The 17,830-nt window shown below is 54.4% G+C and overlaps 1 protein-coding gene across 3 annotated transcripts in view; it reads right to left on the bottom strand.

The window, feature by feature from the left end:
* Nucleotides 1–17,830, bottom strand: part of LOC140419826 (uncharacterized) — a 94,001-nt gene that overhangs the window by 20,861 nt on the left and 55,310 nt on the right. For all 3 annotated transcript variants that reach the window (XM_072503852.1, XM_072503855.1, XM_072503854.1), the window contains 3 exons: nucleotides 6,694–6,840; nucleotides 5,521–5,692; nucleotides 2,305–3,601 (listed from right to left, as the gene is read on the bottom strand). In XM_072503852.1, coding sequence (XP_072359953.1) covers nucleotides 2,305–3,601; nucleotides 5,521–5,692; nucleotides 6,694–6,840 — 1,616 coding nt within the window. The remainder of the gene's footprint in view (nucleotides 1–2,304; nucleotides 3,602–5,520; nucleotides 5,693–6,693; nucleotides 6,841–17,830) is intronic.

A 17,830-nucleotide genomic window follows, 5' to 3' on the forward strand; every position in this document is an offset into this window, starting at 1 on the left:
ACAAGGACCCCTTTGAAAGAGAGCGTCTCTCTTCGTCAGTGACTCCTTTTAAAGAGGGAAAGCTGGAGTCTCTGGCCCACCACCCATGTGTTTCTCAGCGGTGGGGCGTCCGCTGGCAACGGGATTCGCTGTTCCCGCCACTGTGAATGGGATTTTCTATTGAGGCAACCCCACGCCACCGGGAAACACGCGAGCGGAGGTGAGCTGCCAGCGGGGCCAGAGAATCCCACCGTCAGCAAATGGCCGGAGAGTTCTGGCAGAGAGTCTCTCCGTCAGGGACCCCTTTTAAAGAGGGAGTCTCTCCGTCAGGGACCCCTTTTAAAGAGGGAGTCTCTCCGTCAGGGTCTCCTTTTAAAGAGGGAGTCTCTCCGTCAGGGACCCCTTTTAAAGAGGGAGTGTCTCCGTCAGGGACCCCTTTTAAAGAGGGAGTCTCTCCGTCAGGGACCCCTTTTAAAGAGGGAGTCTCTCTGTCAGGGACCCCTTTTAAAGAGGGAATCTCTCCGTCAGGGACCCCTTTTAAAGAGGGAATCTCTCCGTCAGGGACCCCTTTTAAAGAGGGAGTCTCTCTGTCAGGGACCCCTTTTAAAGAGGGAATCTCTCCGTCAGGGACCCCTTTTAAAGAGGGAGTCTCTCCATCAGGGACCCCTTTTAAAGAGGGAGTCTCTCCGTCAGGGACCCCTTTTAAAGAGGGCGTCTCTCCATTAGGGACCCCTTTTAAAGAGGGAGTCTCTCCATCAGGGACCCCTTTTAAAGAGGGAGTCTCTCCATTAGGGACACCTTTTAAAGAGGGAGTCTCTCCATCAGGGACCCCTTTTAAAGAGGGAGTCTCTCCGTCAGGGACCCCTTTTAAAGAGGGAGTCTCTCCGTCAGGGACCCCTTTTAAAGAGGGAGTCTCTCCGTCAGGGACCCCTTTTAAAGAGAGAGAGTATCTCCATCAGGGACCCCTTTTAAAGAGGGAGTCTCTCCGTCAGGGACCCCTTTTAAAGAGGTAGTCACTCCGTCAGGGACCCCTTTTAAAGAGGGAGTCTCTCCGTCAGGAACCCCTTTTAAAGAGGGGGTCTCTCCGTCAGGGACCCCTTTTAAAGAGGGAGTCTACTCTCTCCATCAGGAACCCCTTTTAAAGAGGGAGTCTCTCTGTCAGGGACTCCTTTTAAAGAGGGAGACTCTCCGTCAGGGACCCCTTTTAAAGAGGGAGTCTCTCCGTCAGGGACCACTTTTAAAGAGGGAGTCTCTCTGTCAGGGACCCCTTTTAAAGAGGGAGTCTCTCCGTCAGGGACCACTTTTAAAGAGGGAGTCTCTCCGTCAGGGACCACTTTTAAAGAGGGAGTCTCTCCGTCAGGGACCACTTTTAAAGAGGGAGTCTCTCTGTCAGGGACCCCTTTTAAAGAGGGAGTCTCTCAATCAGGGACCCCTTTTAAAGAGGGAGTCTCTCTGTCAGGGACTCCTTTTAAAGAGGGAGTCTCTCCGCCAGGGACCCCTTTTAAAGAGGGAGTCTCTCCGTCAGGGACCCCTTTTAAAGAGGGAGTCACTCCGTCAGGGACCCCTTTTAAAGAGGGAGTCTCTACGTCAGGATCCCCTTTTAAAGAGGGGGTCTCTCCGTCAGGGACCCCTTTTAAAGAGGGAGTCTAGTCTCTCCATCAGGGACCCCTTTTAAAGAGGGAGTCACTCCGTCAGGGACCCCTTTTAAAGAGGGAGTCTCTCCGTCAGGATCCCCTTTTAAAGAGGGAGACTCTCCGTCAGGGACCCCTTTTAAAAAGGGAGTCTCTCCGTCAGGGACCACTTTTAAAGAGGGAGTCTCTCTGTCAGGGACCCCTTTTAAAGAGAGGGTCTCTCCGTCAGGGACCCCTTTTAAAGAGGGAGTCTCTCCGTCAGGGACCCCTTTTAAAGAGGGAGTCTCTCCGTCAGGGACCACTTTTAAAGAGGGAGTCTCTCTGTCAGGGACCACTTTTAAAGAGGGAGTCTCTCCATCAGGGACCACTTTTAAAGAGGGAGTCTCTCTGTCAGGGACCACTTTTAAAGAGGGAGTCTCTCCGTCAGCGACCACTTTTAAAGAGGGAGTCTCTCTGTCAGGGACCCCTTTTAAAGAGGGAGTCTCTCAATTAGGGACCCCTTTTAAAGAGGGAGTCTCTCCGTCAGGGACCCCTTTTAAAGAGGGAGTCTCTCTGTCAGGGACCCCTTTTAGACAGGAAGTCTCTACATTCAGTAATCCATGTAGCAGGCTTGTCGTAGGCCTCAATATATCCTCTCCATCAGCCCATACAAAACCCATATATTTCTCTCTCTCCCCCCTGAACTTTTCCTTACCTTTCCTGCAGCTTTCTAAGTGTTTCTGGGTCTGGACGTGGCTTCTCGCTATCCCGGGCCTCCTTCCTGGTGTCGGCATTGCCTGCATGCGCTCGGCTCAGCTGCCGGCCATCCTGCGCCCTCAGGTCGGACAGGGCTAGGATGGTCATGGAGAGCGGCGGGTCGCGCACCTGGCCCCAGGATGGAATGCCGCTGGCCGTGGCTCCCAGGCGGGCGGCCGAGATTGGCTGGAGGCGGGCTAGGCTGGCAGTGGCGGTCCCTGCCTGCGGGGCTGCGGTTGTCCCGCTAGGGCTGGCAGCAGCGGTGGTGACCAGCAGGCTGACCAGCCGGCCAGCCTCCAGCCGGGGCAGCAGCAGCGGTGGCGCAGGGGCTGGTGGGCTCTGGGGAGCTGGGCGCTGGGGGCTCTGGGTGGGGCAGCGCCGGCGGAACGTTTGAGTGCCACGGCTGGCGGTGGCGGGCTCGGCTTGTGGGGGCCTGAGGGCCTGTGAAAGGCTGGCCTGCTTCCCCTCCTCCTCCTCCTCGGTGTCGCTTAGCACCTCTCCCCGACTACGGCCACCATCCGCTGCGACCCGGGAGAAGGTGGAGGTGCCGCCACCACTGCCCTTCTCCTGTGTAGCCCACTGGCGGACCCTCAGCCGGAAGGGCAGGTGGTCGCCCAACGCGGCGGCCGGAATGAAGCTGGCCATATTGGCGGCGGCTGCAACAGCAGCAGCAGTGGGCAGCCCAGCCGTGGTGCCCGACAGTGGGAGCGGTGGCACGGAGGGCTTCTCATCATCCTCCTCCTCCTCCTCCTGCACCTCCTCACCTCTATAGGCCCCCGCAGAGGACAGCCTCTCCTGACGCAACCTGTGCAGGATGAGACTGGTCTGCTGCCTGCAAAGCCTTCCGGCGCTGGGGGAGGAGGGATGATTGCCGGCCTGCTCCCCGGGTTCCGGATCTCGTGCTTCAGCCTCCTCCTCCTCCGCTTGGCACTTGCCGCCAGCAGGGGGCTGGCGAGGGGGGACGGACACTGATTCAGCGGCCGAGAACACAACTGGGGCAGGTGGCTCTGGTCCATCATCACCACCTCCCCTGACGCCGGTGCTGCCCTCCCTCTCTTCCTCCTCCTCCTCAGCGCTGTCCCCGCAGCACAGGCCCCCAGGCTGTGCCCTCTTGACGGGCGGCCCAGGCACCATGCCAGCGGCCGAGCTCGGCCCGGGCACCTTGAGCAGCAACTGCTGAGTGACAGCGATAGCGGGGCTTCTTTTGCTCTTTAGTTGCAGTCTCTGTGCCTGGAAGGAGACTCCATGGTCAGGCCCTGTAACACAAACACAAAAGATAACACGGAGGAGTCAGTAATTCAGGTCCCAAAAAGCATGAGACAAGTCAGCTGACAAACACAATTGGGAATTACTGAGAAACTGGAAGGGTAGTGGTGATACCGCTGCACTCGTAAGTCAGAGGCCCCAGGCTAAGACACTAAAACAGGTGCCATCGTAAATTGCAATGAGGAAATAAAAAATTTACAAATGTATATGGATAGGTTAGTTGAGTGGGCCAAAATCTGATAGTTGGGGGTTGGGTGCGGTTTTCAATATTTATCCCTTAACCGGCAGCATTGGCATTATCCCACGGTCGATTGTGGAATCTTGCTTTGCACAAATTGGTCGGTTACGTCATTTGAGCCACAACAGCGTCGATGCTTCAAAAATAACCTCATCCAACGCCCAGGTGTCAACACATAAGGCGCTACATTAATGCGGGCTCTTTCATTCAAGTTCTACTTTCCATGTCAATCTTTGTAATGTGTTTATGGGGCGAGGTTTACTGTTTCTAGTGGGGCAAAGCTTCTTTCTTTTGAAAATATTTTATTCAAGGCATTTTTATGTAAACAAACAAAAGCTGAAGAACAACCAAACAACATTATAAACAACCAACATCCACTCCCTCCCTACTCCCCTAATGCCGCCCACTTCTTCCATCCCGTCTTCCCCACTTTAACCCCCTTACCCGTCCACATTCCCCCGCTGACCCTCCAACCTCCTTAAAGAAATCAATAAATGGCTTCCACCTCCGAGTGAATCCATCCGCCGATCCCCTCAGGATGAACTTGACCTCCTCCAGCCTCAGGAATTCCGCTTTCGGAGGCTCCAAGTCCCGCCATCCCTTTAGCTCAGTGGGCTAGATTGTGATGCAGGCCAGCAGCACAGGTTCAATTCCCGTACCAGCTGAGAATTCTGAATTCTCCCTCTGTGACCCGAACAGGCTCCGGAATGTGGCCACTGGGGCTTTTCACAGTAACTTCATTGCAGCGTTAAATGTAAGCCGAGGCCAAGACATCAGCCTCTCTCCGCCCCTGAGCTCCCAGATCTTCCGAGACCACAAATGTCGCCACCTCTGGACTCGGAGCCACCTTCACCCCCCCAGCACCTCGGACATTACGTCCACAAACCCCTGCCAGAGCCCCTTCAGCCTTGGACACATCAAGAACATGTGGACGTGATTCGCGAGCCTCACCGCACACTGCATAGACCGATCCACCACTCCCTCAAAGAACATACCCATCCGTGCTACCATCATGTGTGCTCTATGCTCTGTGCTCTACGAGTTACCTTAACCTGAATGAGGCTTAGCCTCACACACCATGAGGACGCATTCACCCTCCGCAGGGCCTCAGCCCATGTCCCGGCCTCCACCTCCCCTCCCAGATCCTACTCCTACTTGCGTTTTATGTCCCCTCCCAACCCATTCACTCCTTGTAGACCTCGGACACCTGCCCCTCTCCTATCTTATCCCTAGACAGTACCTTATCCTGCAACCCCAGGGGCGGTAGTCCAGGAAAAGACTGCACCTCTCCTTACCAAGTCCCGGACCTGCAGGTACCTAAAACCCCTCTGGGCAGCTCGATGTGCAAAGCTTCTTGTCAGAGGGTTTGGATTGGGGCGGAGGAGAGAGAGAGGAGGGTCAGACCCCCCCCCCCCTTGTACCCCCATCCACCCGCACACATGGCTTACCACACATCTGGAACAGTGAACAGGTATTGAACATCTTGCACCCATGGGTAGTGATGCATAGCCGACCAAGAGCTTGAAACTCAAGTCAAGCAATTGGCGCTGAGATGAATTGCTGTCCCTGTCAAACACTCCCAGGCCAGAATGGCAAGAAAAGTAGGCGGCACATTCCCTATCGTCTTGGAATAATTCCCATTTTTGCTACCTCCTTCTGAGTGACGTTCACCTGAGGATGCACCGCCCTTGATCTCAGGGACGTCAGCCTGCTCGGGAACTTTCTGCTTCTTGCCCACGATGTTGTGCAATGATGGAAGTCTCGAGCCTCTTCCGGAGATCAGAGTTCTCGGATATGTAGGTGAGTGCTGGAGCTCTCTGCTTTCTGTGTCCACGATGTCCATCTGTGAGGAGCCAAGGAGTTAAACTAGACCTCGTGTGCAGGGAAAGAGAGATAGAAACAACTGAGAATCCTGGAGACTGACTGGAAACACAGTGGACATCATTCCTATAACAGTTACAGGGACTGTTATTCCCTACAATATACATCAGCCGATGGAGAATCCCGCGTTTAGTCTCAGAAACGGAGAATCCCGCCCAGGGGCTGCTATTCTCTATAATATTGCAAAAGCGGTGGCCCCCCCCACCCCCCCGATTTTGGGGCCAATAGGGATTCTCCGGCTGATCGCCGAACACGGTTTCGGCGAGACCGGAGGAACCCGCCCAGGGACTACTATTCGCTATAATATGTACAGGGGTTGCTATTCTCCATAATAAACACAGGGCGGGATTCTTCATTGCCCAACGCCGATATCGTAATCAGCGATCGGGCGGAGAATCAACTGATGCCGGTCAGCCATGCTCTGCCCCCTTGGAAATGGCGTCATCGCGTTGTGCACCACATTGCAACGGTGTTAGCACGTCATCCGCCGGCCCTCCCATGATGCTCCGCCCCCGATGGGCCGAATTCCCGATGCACGGGCACGTGTGGTCTAAGTGGTCGGGATCCCGGCGTGGTGGCTGCAGACTGTGTCCAGCGTCGCCACACTCGGCCGGGATCCATGCCACTGGCCGGGGCGGGGAGGGTGGGGCCAAGCTTCCATGCATGGCCGGCGCGACCGCTGCAGGTCGTCAGCTGTGCGCATGCGCAGCCAGGGACCCGGCCATTCTCCGCCCGTTTTCAGCGTGGGAGCCGGGTGTTTCACCCGGCGCCGCTGCTAGCCCCTCACTGGTCCCGGAATCGGTGAGGGGCCGCCGCCGATTTTTCCATTGTAACCCTGGCGCGGATTCTCCGTTCGAGCCGGCACTTCTCCGCTGAAACGGATAACCCAGCCCACAGATACTGCTATTATCTATACGATACACAGCAGCTACTAATCCCATTCTGAATCCCGGACTTCAGTACCTTTATGTTACTGGGCATCCCGTTGAGCCATGGCCGCTCATAGTTGCGGCTGGCGTAGCCTATGGGGCGTGCCAGGGGTTGTGCCGCTCGCTGCTCCCGCTTCTGCTCCGCCTGCATTCGCTCAAGCTCCTTCAGACGTAGTCGACTCTGCATCAGGGCACAGCATGTTACCAGGCGTTAGGGCTGCCACTGCCACCCTCCACCTCCCGTCCCCACCCCACGTTTCCTCTGTGGAACCAAGATTTAAGCTGCACATTTACTATTTAGGTTGTGCGCTGAAAGCCAGCCCCTTCTTTTGGTTGGCCTCATTTCTGATTCCGAAAGGCCACGGGTTTCAATTTCCAGTCCCGAGACCCCCCCCCCCCAGCGCTCCCAACCCAAAACCACCACACCCACCCAACCTGAGACCCCTACAACACCCCAAACCCAACCTGGGGTGTATACAATACCCCCCTTCCCCCCGCCCCCAACTTGGGAACCCTCCCCCACTGCATCTGGGTGCAACACTCACCCCAAAATTCAGGGCCACAGCTTCCACCAAATCTGGAACCCCACCCCCCCTTACCACCCTGGGATCTCAACTACTTCATGGGTTCCCCCTTTCTCCTCCAAACCCAGGACACGGCCCCAAACTGGGATTTCCCCTCTCGAACCCCGGATCATCACCTCCCCAACTCACGATCCCCGACCAACTCCCCTGCCAACAAATAACTGTAGGCTCTTACGCCAACACGGGACCCCTAAAAACAAAGGACAACATCTCCCCCACAACCCAAGATCTCTCCCAAAACCTATACCCTATGAAACTGGCATTCCCCCCCTCCGCCCTCAACCCGGGACCAGTTTGAACCCGGGATCACCTCCCTCAACCCAGGAACTGCACCCCCCGCCCATATCATCCAGGACCACTAGGAACCAGGGATCAACCCCGCCTCTCCCCCCCCCACCCCCTCCCCCTCCCGCCTTCCTTTATATCTCCAAACCCTCTCAGCCTACACCTCTCATTGTTCTCCATATTCTGCAGTGTCCACAACTCATCATCTGCCGGACACTTTGCTACTCTTGATAGCGGTGCGTGGTAAAGTCAGTGGACTTGTAATCCTGTGGGCCAGGCTAATGCCTTGGGAATTCAGGTTTAAATCCCACCAATGGCAGCTGGTGGAATTTAAATTGAATTGATTAAAAATTCTGGAATTTACAGCACTAATCTCAGTAATGATGAGCGTGACGACCATCATTGATTGTCATTTCTTAAAAAAAACCATCTGGTTCACTTATGTCCCCCCAACTGGCAGCACGGTGGTGCAGTGGTCAGCATTTTCTGATTCTATTTCAGATTTTCAGCATCCGCAGTATTTTGGTTTTATAGGCGTTGTTCAATGTTAGGGTTCAATGTGAAAGAGTGAAAGATTGCGCTGCTCGTGTTTCGAAGCTTGGGGAGGGGGTGGGGGAGTGAATCAGGCAGCGATAACCCCTCCCAACCACATAATCACAGAAAATACTGTACAGAAGAAGCCCTTTGACACATCGCATCTACACTGACAGATGAAAAATGCCTGACGGACCTACCTAATCCCATTTGCCAGCCCTTGGCCTTGAATGTTAAGACATGCCAAGTGCTCATCCAGGTATTGTTTTAAAGGATGTGAGGCATCCCGCCTCTACCCCCTCCCAGGTAGTGCATTTCAGACCGTCACCACTCTCTGGGTAAAAAGGATTTTTCCTCACATCCCCCCCTAAACCTCCTGCCTTTCACCTTGAACCTGTGTCTCCTCCTGACTGACCCTTCAACCAAGGGGAACAGCTATTCCCGATCAAGTGCTCGTAAAATGAAAAGGGGGTGTTCTGGTCACTTTCTCGCCGGCCATTGTGGGATCTTAATGTGCGCAAATCCTTCTGCTCCGTTTCCGGCGGGACTGCAATTCAAACAGAGAACGCTTCAAAGCATCCTGGGGTTGGGACAGGCATTGGAGTGTGTGGAATGGTTTGTCCAGGCTCAGGGAGAGGAACATTGTCAGCCTGGGTGCAAGAAGCCTGCAAGGGATGGGTGGCGGAAGTGGGTGGGTGCGTGGGCAGTAAAGCAGTCCAGGCCTTTCACAGGATGTGTCACTGGAAAGGCCCCAGCATTTGTTGCCCATCTCTCATTGCCCCCTGAAACTAAGTGGGCTTGCTCAGCCATTTCAGAGAGGCAATGGGGCAGTTAAGAGCCAAGCACATTGCTGTGCAGTGCTGGGGGGGCAGTCAGGAGTCATATGTAGGCCAGACCGGGTAAGGACGGCAAATTTCCTTTCCCTAAATGGGGGAACATTAGTTTTTTTCAAAATAAATTTAGAGTACCCTATTCTTTTTTTTGCTAATTAAGGAGCAATTTAGCGAGGTCAATCCATTTCCCCTGCACATCTTTGTGGGTTGTGGGGGTCAGACCCACGCAGACACGGGGAGAATGTGCAAAATCCACACAGACAGTGACTCAGGGTCGGGATCGAACCCGGGTCCACGGGGCTGTGAGGCAGTAGTGCTAACCACTGCACCATCGTGCCGCTCAGTTGGGGGTACATAAGTGAACCAGATGGTTTTTAAAGAAATGACAATCAATGATGGTCGTCACAGTCATCATTACTGAGATTAGTGCTGTAAATTCCAGAATTTTTAATCAATTCAATTTAAATTCCACCAGCTGCCATTGGTGGGGTTTAAACCTGTGTTCCCAAGGCATTAGCCTGGCCCACAGGATTACAAGTCCACCGCACCGCCATCGAGAGTAGCAAAGTACCCGGCAGATGATGAGTTGTGGACACTGCAGAATATGGAGAACAATGGGAGGCACAGGCTGAGAGGGTTTGGAGGTATAGGGTTGCCAAGTCTCCAGAATTGCAATGGAGCCTCCAGATAATTTAACACTAACTCCTAGGCCACTGCTGCAGATTATCCATGATGAACATTATGGGGTACATTAATATCACTGTGCTTTTAACGAACAAAATTCGCCAACACTTTTGTTTTTCGATATTCCTGTGGCACACCAGTCAGTGTACAGATATCTCCCTGAGTGAGAGGGGACTGAGAGACACCAGTCAGTGTACAGATATCTCCCTGAGAGAGGAGACTGAGAGACACCAGTCAGTGTATAGATATCTCCCTGAGAGAGAGGGACTGAGAGACACCAGTCAGTGTACAGACATCACCCTGAGAGGACTGAGAGACACCAGTCAGTGTACAGATATCTCCCTGAGAGAGGGGACTGAGAGACACCAGTCAGTGTACAGATATCTCCCTGAGAGAGAGGGGACTGAGAGACACCAGTCAGTGTACAGATATCTCCCTGAGAGAGGAGACTGAGAGACACCAGTCAGTGTACAGATATCTCCCTGAGAGAGAGGGGACTGAGAGACACCAGTCAGTGTATAGATATCTCCCTGAGAGAGAGGGACTGAGAGACACCAGTCAGTGTACAGACATCACCCTGAGAGGACTGAGGGACACCAGTCAGTGTACAGATGTTTCCCTCAGAGCGAGGGGACTGAGAGACACCAGTCAGTGTACAGATATCTCCCTGAGAGCGAGGGGACTGAGAGACACCAGTCAGTGTACAGATATCTCCCTGAGAGAGAGAGGACTTAGAGACACCAGTCAGTGTACAGATATCTCCCTGAGAGCGAGGGGACTGAGAGACACCAGTCAGTGTACAGATATCTCCCTGAGAGAGAGAGGACTTAGAGACACCAGTCAGTGTACAGATATCTCCCTGAGAGAGAGGGGACTGAGAGACACCAGTCAGTGTACAGATATCTTCCTGAGAGCGAGGGGACTGAGAGACACCAGTCAGTGTACAGATATCTCCCTGAGAGAGAGAGGACTTAGAGACACCAGTCAGTGTACAGATATCTCCCTGAGAGAGAGGGGACTGAGAGACACCAGTCAGTGTACAGATATCTCCCTGAGAGAGACGGGACTAAGAGACACCAGTCAGTGTACAGATATCTCTCTTGGAGAGAGGGGACTGAAAGACACCAGTCAGTGTACAGATATCTCCCTGAGAGAGAGGGGACTAAGAGACACCAGTCAGTGTACAGATATCTCCCTGAGAGAGAGGGGACTGAGAGACACCAGTCAGTGTACAGATATCTCCCTGAGAGAGAGGGGACTGAGAGACACCAGTCAGTGTACAGATATCTCCCTGAGAGAGAGGGGACTGAAAGACACCAGTCAGTGTACAGATATCTCCCTGAGAGAGAGGGACCTAGAGAAACCAGTCAGTATACAGATATCTCTCTGAGAAAGAGGGGACTCAGAGACACCAGTGTACAGATATCTCCCTGAGAGCGAGGGGACTGAGAGACACCAGTCAGTGTACAGAGATTTCCTTGAGAGAGAGGACTGAGAGACACGAGGCAGTGCAGAGATATCTCCCTGAGAGAGAGGGGACTGAGAGACACCAGTCAGTGTACAGATATCTCCCGGAGAGAGAGGGGACTGAGAGACACCAGTGAGTGTACAGATATCTCCCTGAGATAGAGAGAGGACTGAGACACACCAGTGAGTGTACAGATATCTCCCTGAGAGAGAGGGGACTGAGAGACACCAGTCAATGTACAGATACCTCCCTGAGAAAGAGGGGACTAAGAGACACCAGTCAGAGTACAGATATCTCTCTTGGAGAGAGGGGACTGAAAGACACCAGTCAGTGTACAGATATCTCCCTGAGAGAGAGGGGACTGAGAGACACCAGTCAGTGTACAGATATCTTCCTGAGAGAGAGGGGACTGAGAGACACCAGTCAGTGTACAGATATCTTCCTGAGAGCGAGGGGACTGAGAGATACCAGTCAGTGTACAGATATCTCCCTGAGAGAGAGAGGACTGAGAGACACCAGTCAGTGTACAGATATCTCCCTGAGAGAGAGGGGACTGAGAGACACCAGTCAGTGTACAGATATCTCCCTGAGAGAGAGGGGACTGAGAGACACCAGTCAGTGTACAGATATCTCCCTGAGAGAGAGGGGACTGAAAGACACCAGTCAGTGTACAGATATCTCCCTGAGAGAGAGGGGAATGAGAGACACAAGTCAGTGTACAGATATCTCCCTGAGAGAGAGGGGACTGAGAGACACCAGTCAGTGTACAGATATCTTCCTGAGAGCGAGGGGACTGAGAGACACCAGTCAGTGTACAGATATCTCCCTGAGAGAGAGAGGACTGAGAGACACCAGTCAGTGTACAGATATCTCCCTGAGAGAGAGGGGACTGAGAGACACCAGTCAGTGTACAGATATCTCCCTGAGAGAGAGGGGACTAAGAGACACCAGTCAGTGTACAGATATCTCCCTGAGAGAGAGGGGACTGAGAGACACCAGTCAATGTACAGATATCTCCCTGAGAGAGAGGGGACTCAGAGACACCAGTGTACAGATATCTCCCTGAGAGAGAGGGGACTGAGAGACACCAGTCAGTATACAGATATCTCCCTGAGAGAGAGAGGACTGAGAGACACCAGTCAGTGTACAGATATCTCCCTGAGAGAGAGGGGACTGAGAGACACCAGTCAGTGTACAGATATCTCCCTGAGAGAGAGGGGACTAAGAGACACCAGTCAGTGTACAGATATCTCTCTTGGAGAGAGGGGACCGAAAGACACCAGTCAGTGTACAGATATCTCCCTGAGAGAGAGGGGACTGAGAGACACAAGTCAGTGTACAGATATCTCCCTGAGAGAGAGGGGACTGAGAGACACCAGTCAGTGTACAGATATCTTCCTGAGAGCGAGGGGACTGAGAGACACCAGTCAGTGTACAGATATCTCCCTGAGAGAGGGGGGACTGAGAGACACCAGTCAGTGTACAGATATCTCCCTGAGAGAGAGGGGACTAAGAGACACCAGTCAGTGTACAGATATCTCTCTTGGAAAGAGGGGACTGAAAGACACCAGTCAGTGTACAGATATCTCCCTGAGAGAGAGGGGACTAAGAGACACCAGTCAGTGTACAGATATCTCCCTGAGAGAGAGGGGACTGAGAGACACCAGTCAGTGTACAGATATCTCCCTGAGAGAGAGGGGACTGAGAGACACCAGTCAGTGTACAGCTATCTCCCTGAGAGAGAGGGGACTGAGAGACACCAGTCAGTGTACAGATATCTCCCTGAGAGCGAGGGGACTGAGAGACACGAGTCACGGTACAGATATCTCCTTGAGAGGGAGGGGACTGAGAGACACCAGTCAGTGTACAGATATCTCCCTGAGAGAGAGGGGACTGAGAGACACCAGTCAGTGTACAGATATCTCCCTGAGAGGGGACTGAGTGACACCAGTCAGTGTACATTTATCTTCCTGAGAGGGGACTGAGAGACACCAGTCAGTGCACAGATATCTCCCGGAGAGAGAGGGGTCTGAGAGACACCAGTGAGTGTACAGATATCTCCCTGCGAGAGAGGGGACTGAGAGACACCAGTCAGTGTACAGGTATCTCCCTGAGAGAGAGGGGACTGAGAGACACCAGTCAGTGTACAGATATCTCCCTGAGAGAGAGGGGACTGAGAGACACCAGTCAGTGTACAGATATCTCTCTTGGAGAGAGGGGACTGAAAGACACCAGTCAGTGTACAGATATCTCCCTGAGAGAGAGGGGACTGAGAGACACAAGTCAGTGTACAGATATCTCCCTGAGAGAGAGGGGACTGAGAGACACCAGTCAGTGTACAGATATCTCCCTGAGAGAGAGGGGACTGAGAGACACAAGTCAGTGTACAGATATCTCCCTGAGAGAGAGGGGACTAAGAGACACCAGTCAGTGTACAGATATCTCCCTGAGAGAGAGGGGACTGAGAGACACCAGTCAGTGTACAGATATCTTCCTGAGAGAGAGGGGACTGAGAGACACCAGTCAGTGTACAGCTATCTCCCTGAGAGAGAGGGGACTGAGAGACACCAGTCAGTGTACAGATATTTCCTGAGAGCGAGGGGACTGAGAGACACCAGTCACGGTACAGATATCTCCTTGAGAGGGAGGGGACTGAGAGACACCAGTCAGTGTACAGATATCTTCCTGAGAGAGAGGGGACTGAGAGACACCAGTCAGTGTACAGCTATCTCCCTGAGAGAGAGGGGACTGAGAGACACCAGTCAGTGTACAGATACCTCCCTGAGAAAGAGGGGACTAAGAGACACCAGTCAGTGTACAGATATCTCTCGGAGAGAGAGGGGTCTGAGAGACACCAGTGAGTGTACAGATATCTCCCTGCGAGAGAGGGGACTGAGAGACCCCAGACAGTGTACAGATATCTCCCTGAGAGAGAGACTGAGAGACACCAGTCAGTGTACAGATATCTCCCTGAGAGAGAGGGGAGTGAGAGACACCAGTCAATGTACAGATATCTCCCTGAGGGAGAGAGGGGACTGAGAGACACCAGTCAGTGTACAGATATCTCCCTGAGAGCGAGGGGATTGAGAGACACCAGTCAGTGTACAGATATCTCCTTGAGAGAGAGGGGACTGAGAGACACCAGTGAGTGTACAGATATCTCCATGAGAGAGAGAGAGAGGACTGAGACACACCAGTCAGTGTACAGATATCTCCCTGAGAGAGTGATGCACTAAGCGTCAAGAACCACAAAGACATGTGAGACTTTAACCAAGGCTTTAATACACTACATAGGAAGCTTACCCGACACAGACGACCCCAGACAAAATGGCCCGGTCTCAGAAGCTGGGTCTTATACTTAACTCCCGGGGGAGTGGCCAAGGCGGAGCTCTCCGTGGCCAGGTCAGGTTACATACAGGTGACCGAACCTTTACAGAGCTACAGTACAATACACAGTACCATACACAGGATTACAGGGCCACGTTACACACAACTATTATATAACTATGTACAATGCTAGGGAAGTACAGTGATGTATCACCACATTCACCCCTTGTTTAGAAGGAAGTCCGGGGTGAAAATATGGAGTAGCAAACACAGTGAACAAACAGGGAGTAACGAACAGAGTCCATCAGGAGGTTCCGTGTCGTCAGAGGTCGAGACGAACGATGGGTTTCGTCGATCTCTTTGAACGTCGGAGCTGCGGCGCTGAGGTAGTGTCCGGCGGTATCCGTGCGGTCGGTGGTGCTGGGTCGCGAGGCGGCATGACGTCCCCCACCGCTTCGGCTGGCTCGAGGCGAAACTGTGGGATGACAGCGGCTGGCACGGAGTAGTAACAGGCCGAGGGATCGACGGGAGCAGAGAGGGAGCGGGGTGGAAGATGCGGGGCGGGGGCGGCAGGGGCCCCAGAGGGGGCCAGGTCCTTGATGGAGACGGTCTCCTCACGTCCGTCGGGGTATGCTATGTACGCATACTGTGGGTTGGCGTGGAGGAGACGGACTCTCTCCACCAGGGGCTCCGCCTTAGAGGTCCGCACGTGCTGGCGGAGCAGGACGTTTCCCGGGGACAGGAGCCAGGACGGCAGCGATGTCACGGATGCCGATCTCCTGGAGAAGAGAAACATCCGCTCATGAGGGGTACCATTCGTTGCAGTACACAAAAGGGACCGGATGGAGTGGAGTGCGGCAGGGAGGGCCTCCTGCCAACGGGAGACTGGTAGGCCTTTGGACTTGAGGGCTAGCAGCACGGCCTTCCAAACTGTCGCGTTCTCCCTCTCCACCTGTCCGTTCCCCCGGGGGTTGTAACTGGTCGTCCTGCTCGAGGCAACGCCCCTGGCGAGCAAGTACCGACGCAGCTCCTCACTCATGAAGGAGGAGCCCCGGTCACTGTGAATGTAATTGGGATAACCGAACAGCATGAAGAGGTCGTGCAACGCTTTGATGACGGTGGCGGAGGTCGTGTCGGGGCAGGGAATGGCGAAGGGGAACCGCGAGTCTTCGTCGATGACATTGAGGAAGTACGTGTTGCGGTTGTGGGTGGGGAGGGGCCCTTTGAAGTCAATGCTGAGACGTTCAAAGGGGCGGGTAGCCTTGATTAGGTGCGCCTTGTCTGGCTTGTAGAATTGCGGCTTGCACTCCGCACAGACTTGGCAGTCCCTAGTCATGGCCTTGACCTCCTCGACTGAGAAGGGCAGGTTGTGGCCCTTGGTGTAGTGGTAGAACCGCCTGACGCCCGGGTGACAGAGGTCATTATGTAGTGCCCGCAGTCGGTCATCCTGTACGTTGGCACAAGTACTACGGGACAGGGCATCAGGAGGATCATTGGGCTTACCTGGCCGGTATAAGATACTATAATTGTAGGTGGAGAGTTCGATCCTCCACCGTAATATCTTATCATTTTTGATTTTACCTCGTTGTTTGTTGTCGAACATGAACGCAACTGATCGTTGGTCAGTAACGAGGGTAAATGGTTTTCCAGCCAGGTAGTGCCTCCAGTGCCGGACGGCTTCCACTATGGCCTGTGCCTCCTTCTCAACAGAGGAGAGGCGGATCTCGGGGCCTTGGAGTGTGCGGGAAAAGAAGGCGATGGGCCTGCCCGCCTGGTTGAGGGTGGCACCCAGGGCAAAGTCGGAGGCATCGCTCTCGACTTGGAATGGTGCAGACTCGTCTACCGCATGCATGGTGGCTTTGGCGATAGCGGTTTTTAGGAGGTGGAAGGCCTGGCAGGCCTCGGACGGGAGGGGGAATGAGGGGGAACGGAGGAGGGGTCGGGCCTTGTCAGCGTACTCGGGCACCCACTGGGCATAGTAGGCAAAGAACCCGAGGCATCGCCTCAGTTCTTTGGGGCAGGTGGGAATGGGGAGTTTGAGAAGGGGGGAGGGGGCCGTTAAAATGCAAGGTGAGGCTGCGTAGGTGGCATTGGAAGTCCAGGCCGAGGATCGCGGCGGCGCAGAGGTGAGGGAGGACCATGAATTTGAAATCCTGGAACACCGCGCCGTTCACTGAGAGGGTGACGACGCAGTAGCCAGAAACCTCGGCCGACTGGGAGTTGGAGGCCATGGAAATATGCCTGCGCGTGGGTAGTACCTTGAGGGAGCAGCGGCGCACGGTGTCAGGGTGGAGGAAGCTCTCCGTGCTGCCGCTGTCGAAGAGGCAGGTAACAGTGAAACAATTTACCTGAACCTCCATGGTGGATCTGGCGAACTGATGCGGTCGGTCCTGGTCGAGGACGATGGATGCGATGGTGGAGCTGTTGGAGAAGGGTGCCGGATCCGGGGAGCGGCCTGCGGAAGAAGGTGGCGGCGCCCAGGTGTCGTAGGCTGCTGTTGGAGGCCAGGTTGCTGTCGTTGGCTGCATCTCAGTTGTTTGCAGCATTTCGGTCGAGTGCGCAGGTCCGAAAGTGACGATCGGCGGCGGGGCGGACCCGGAAGCGACGATCGGCGGCGGACCGGAAGTGACGTGCGGCAGACCGGAAGTGAAGGAAGCCGGGCCGGGGATAATCAAAGATGGCGGTGCACATGCGTCGCGCATGTCGAATAGCGAGCCGGGAACGGAGGATGGCGGCACCCAGGAGTAGCAGGCCGCGGTGTTGGACCCCGAGGCAGCGGTGGAGCGGCAGACGTTTGCAAAATGGCCTTTCTTGCCACAGGCTGAACAGGTAGCATCTCTAGCAGGGCAGCGTTTCCTGGGGTGTTTTGCCTGGCCACAAAAGTAACACTGGGGCCCAGGCATTATTTTTACTGCTGGTGTGGCTGGGTGGGCCGTGACTTGCAGGGGTTGTTGCTGGGCGGGCGGCAGGGAGGTAGCGGCCACGTAGGGAACGTGGGCAGGTGCATAGGAAGTTTGTGCTGGCGTGTAGGACACATTATTGTCATTGGCTGCCTGTTGGGCCTCTGCCATAGTGACTGCCGTGTCCAGAGTCAGGGTAGTTTGTGCCAGTAGGAGTTGGCGAATTGGGATGGAAGCGATGCCGGCTACAAAGGCATTGAGCGCCAGGGCCTCAGTGTTCTGCTCAGCGGAGACTGCTGGCACGTTGCAGGTGAGCGCGAGGGCACGGAGGTCCCGAACGAACACGGATAGTGGTTCACCCGGCTGCTGGTGCCGGGAGGCGAGGCGGTGGCGGGCGTAAATAGAATTAACAGTTTGTGCATACCGGCTTTTGAGCTTCATGATGGCATCGACGTAGGTCGTTGTTCCTGTGATGAGGTCGAAAAACCCGTAGTCGAGCCGTGAGCACAGGAGGTTGAGTCGGTCAGCGTCCGTTTTGGCGAAGGCGGAGGATGCT

The sequence above is a fragment of the Scyliorhinus torazame genome, chromosome 5, assembly GCF_047496885.1.
Source record: "Scyliorhinus torazame isolate Kashiwa2021f chromosome 5, sScyTor2.1, whole genome shotgun sequence".
In the NCBI taxonomy this organism is placed as follows: Eukaryota; Metazoa; Chordata; class Chondrichthyes; order Carcharhiniformes; family Scyliorhinidae; genus Scyliorhinus; species Scyliorhinus torazame.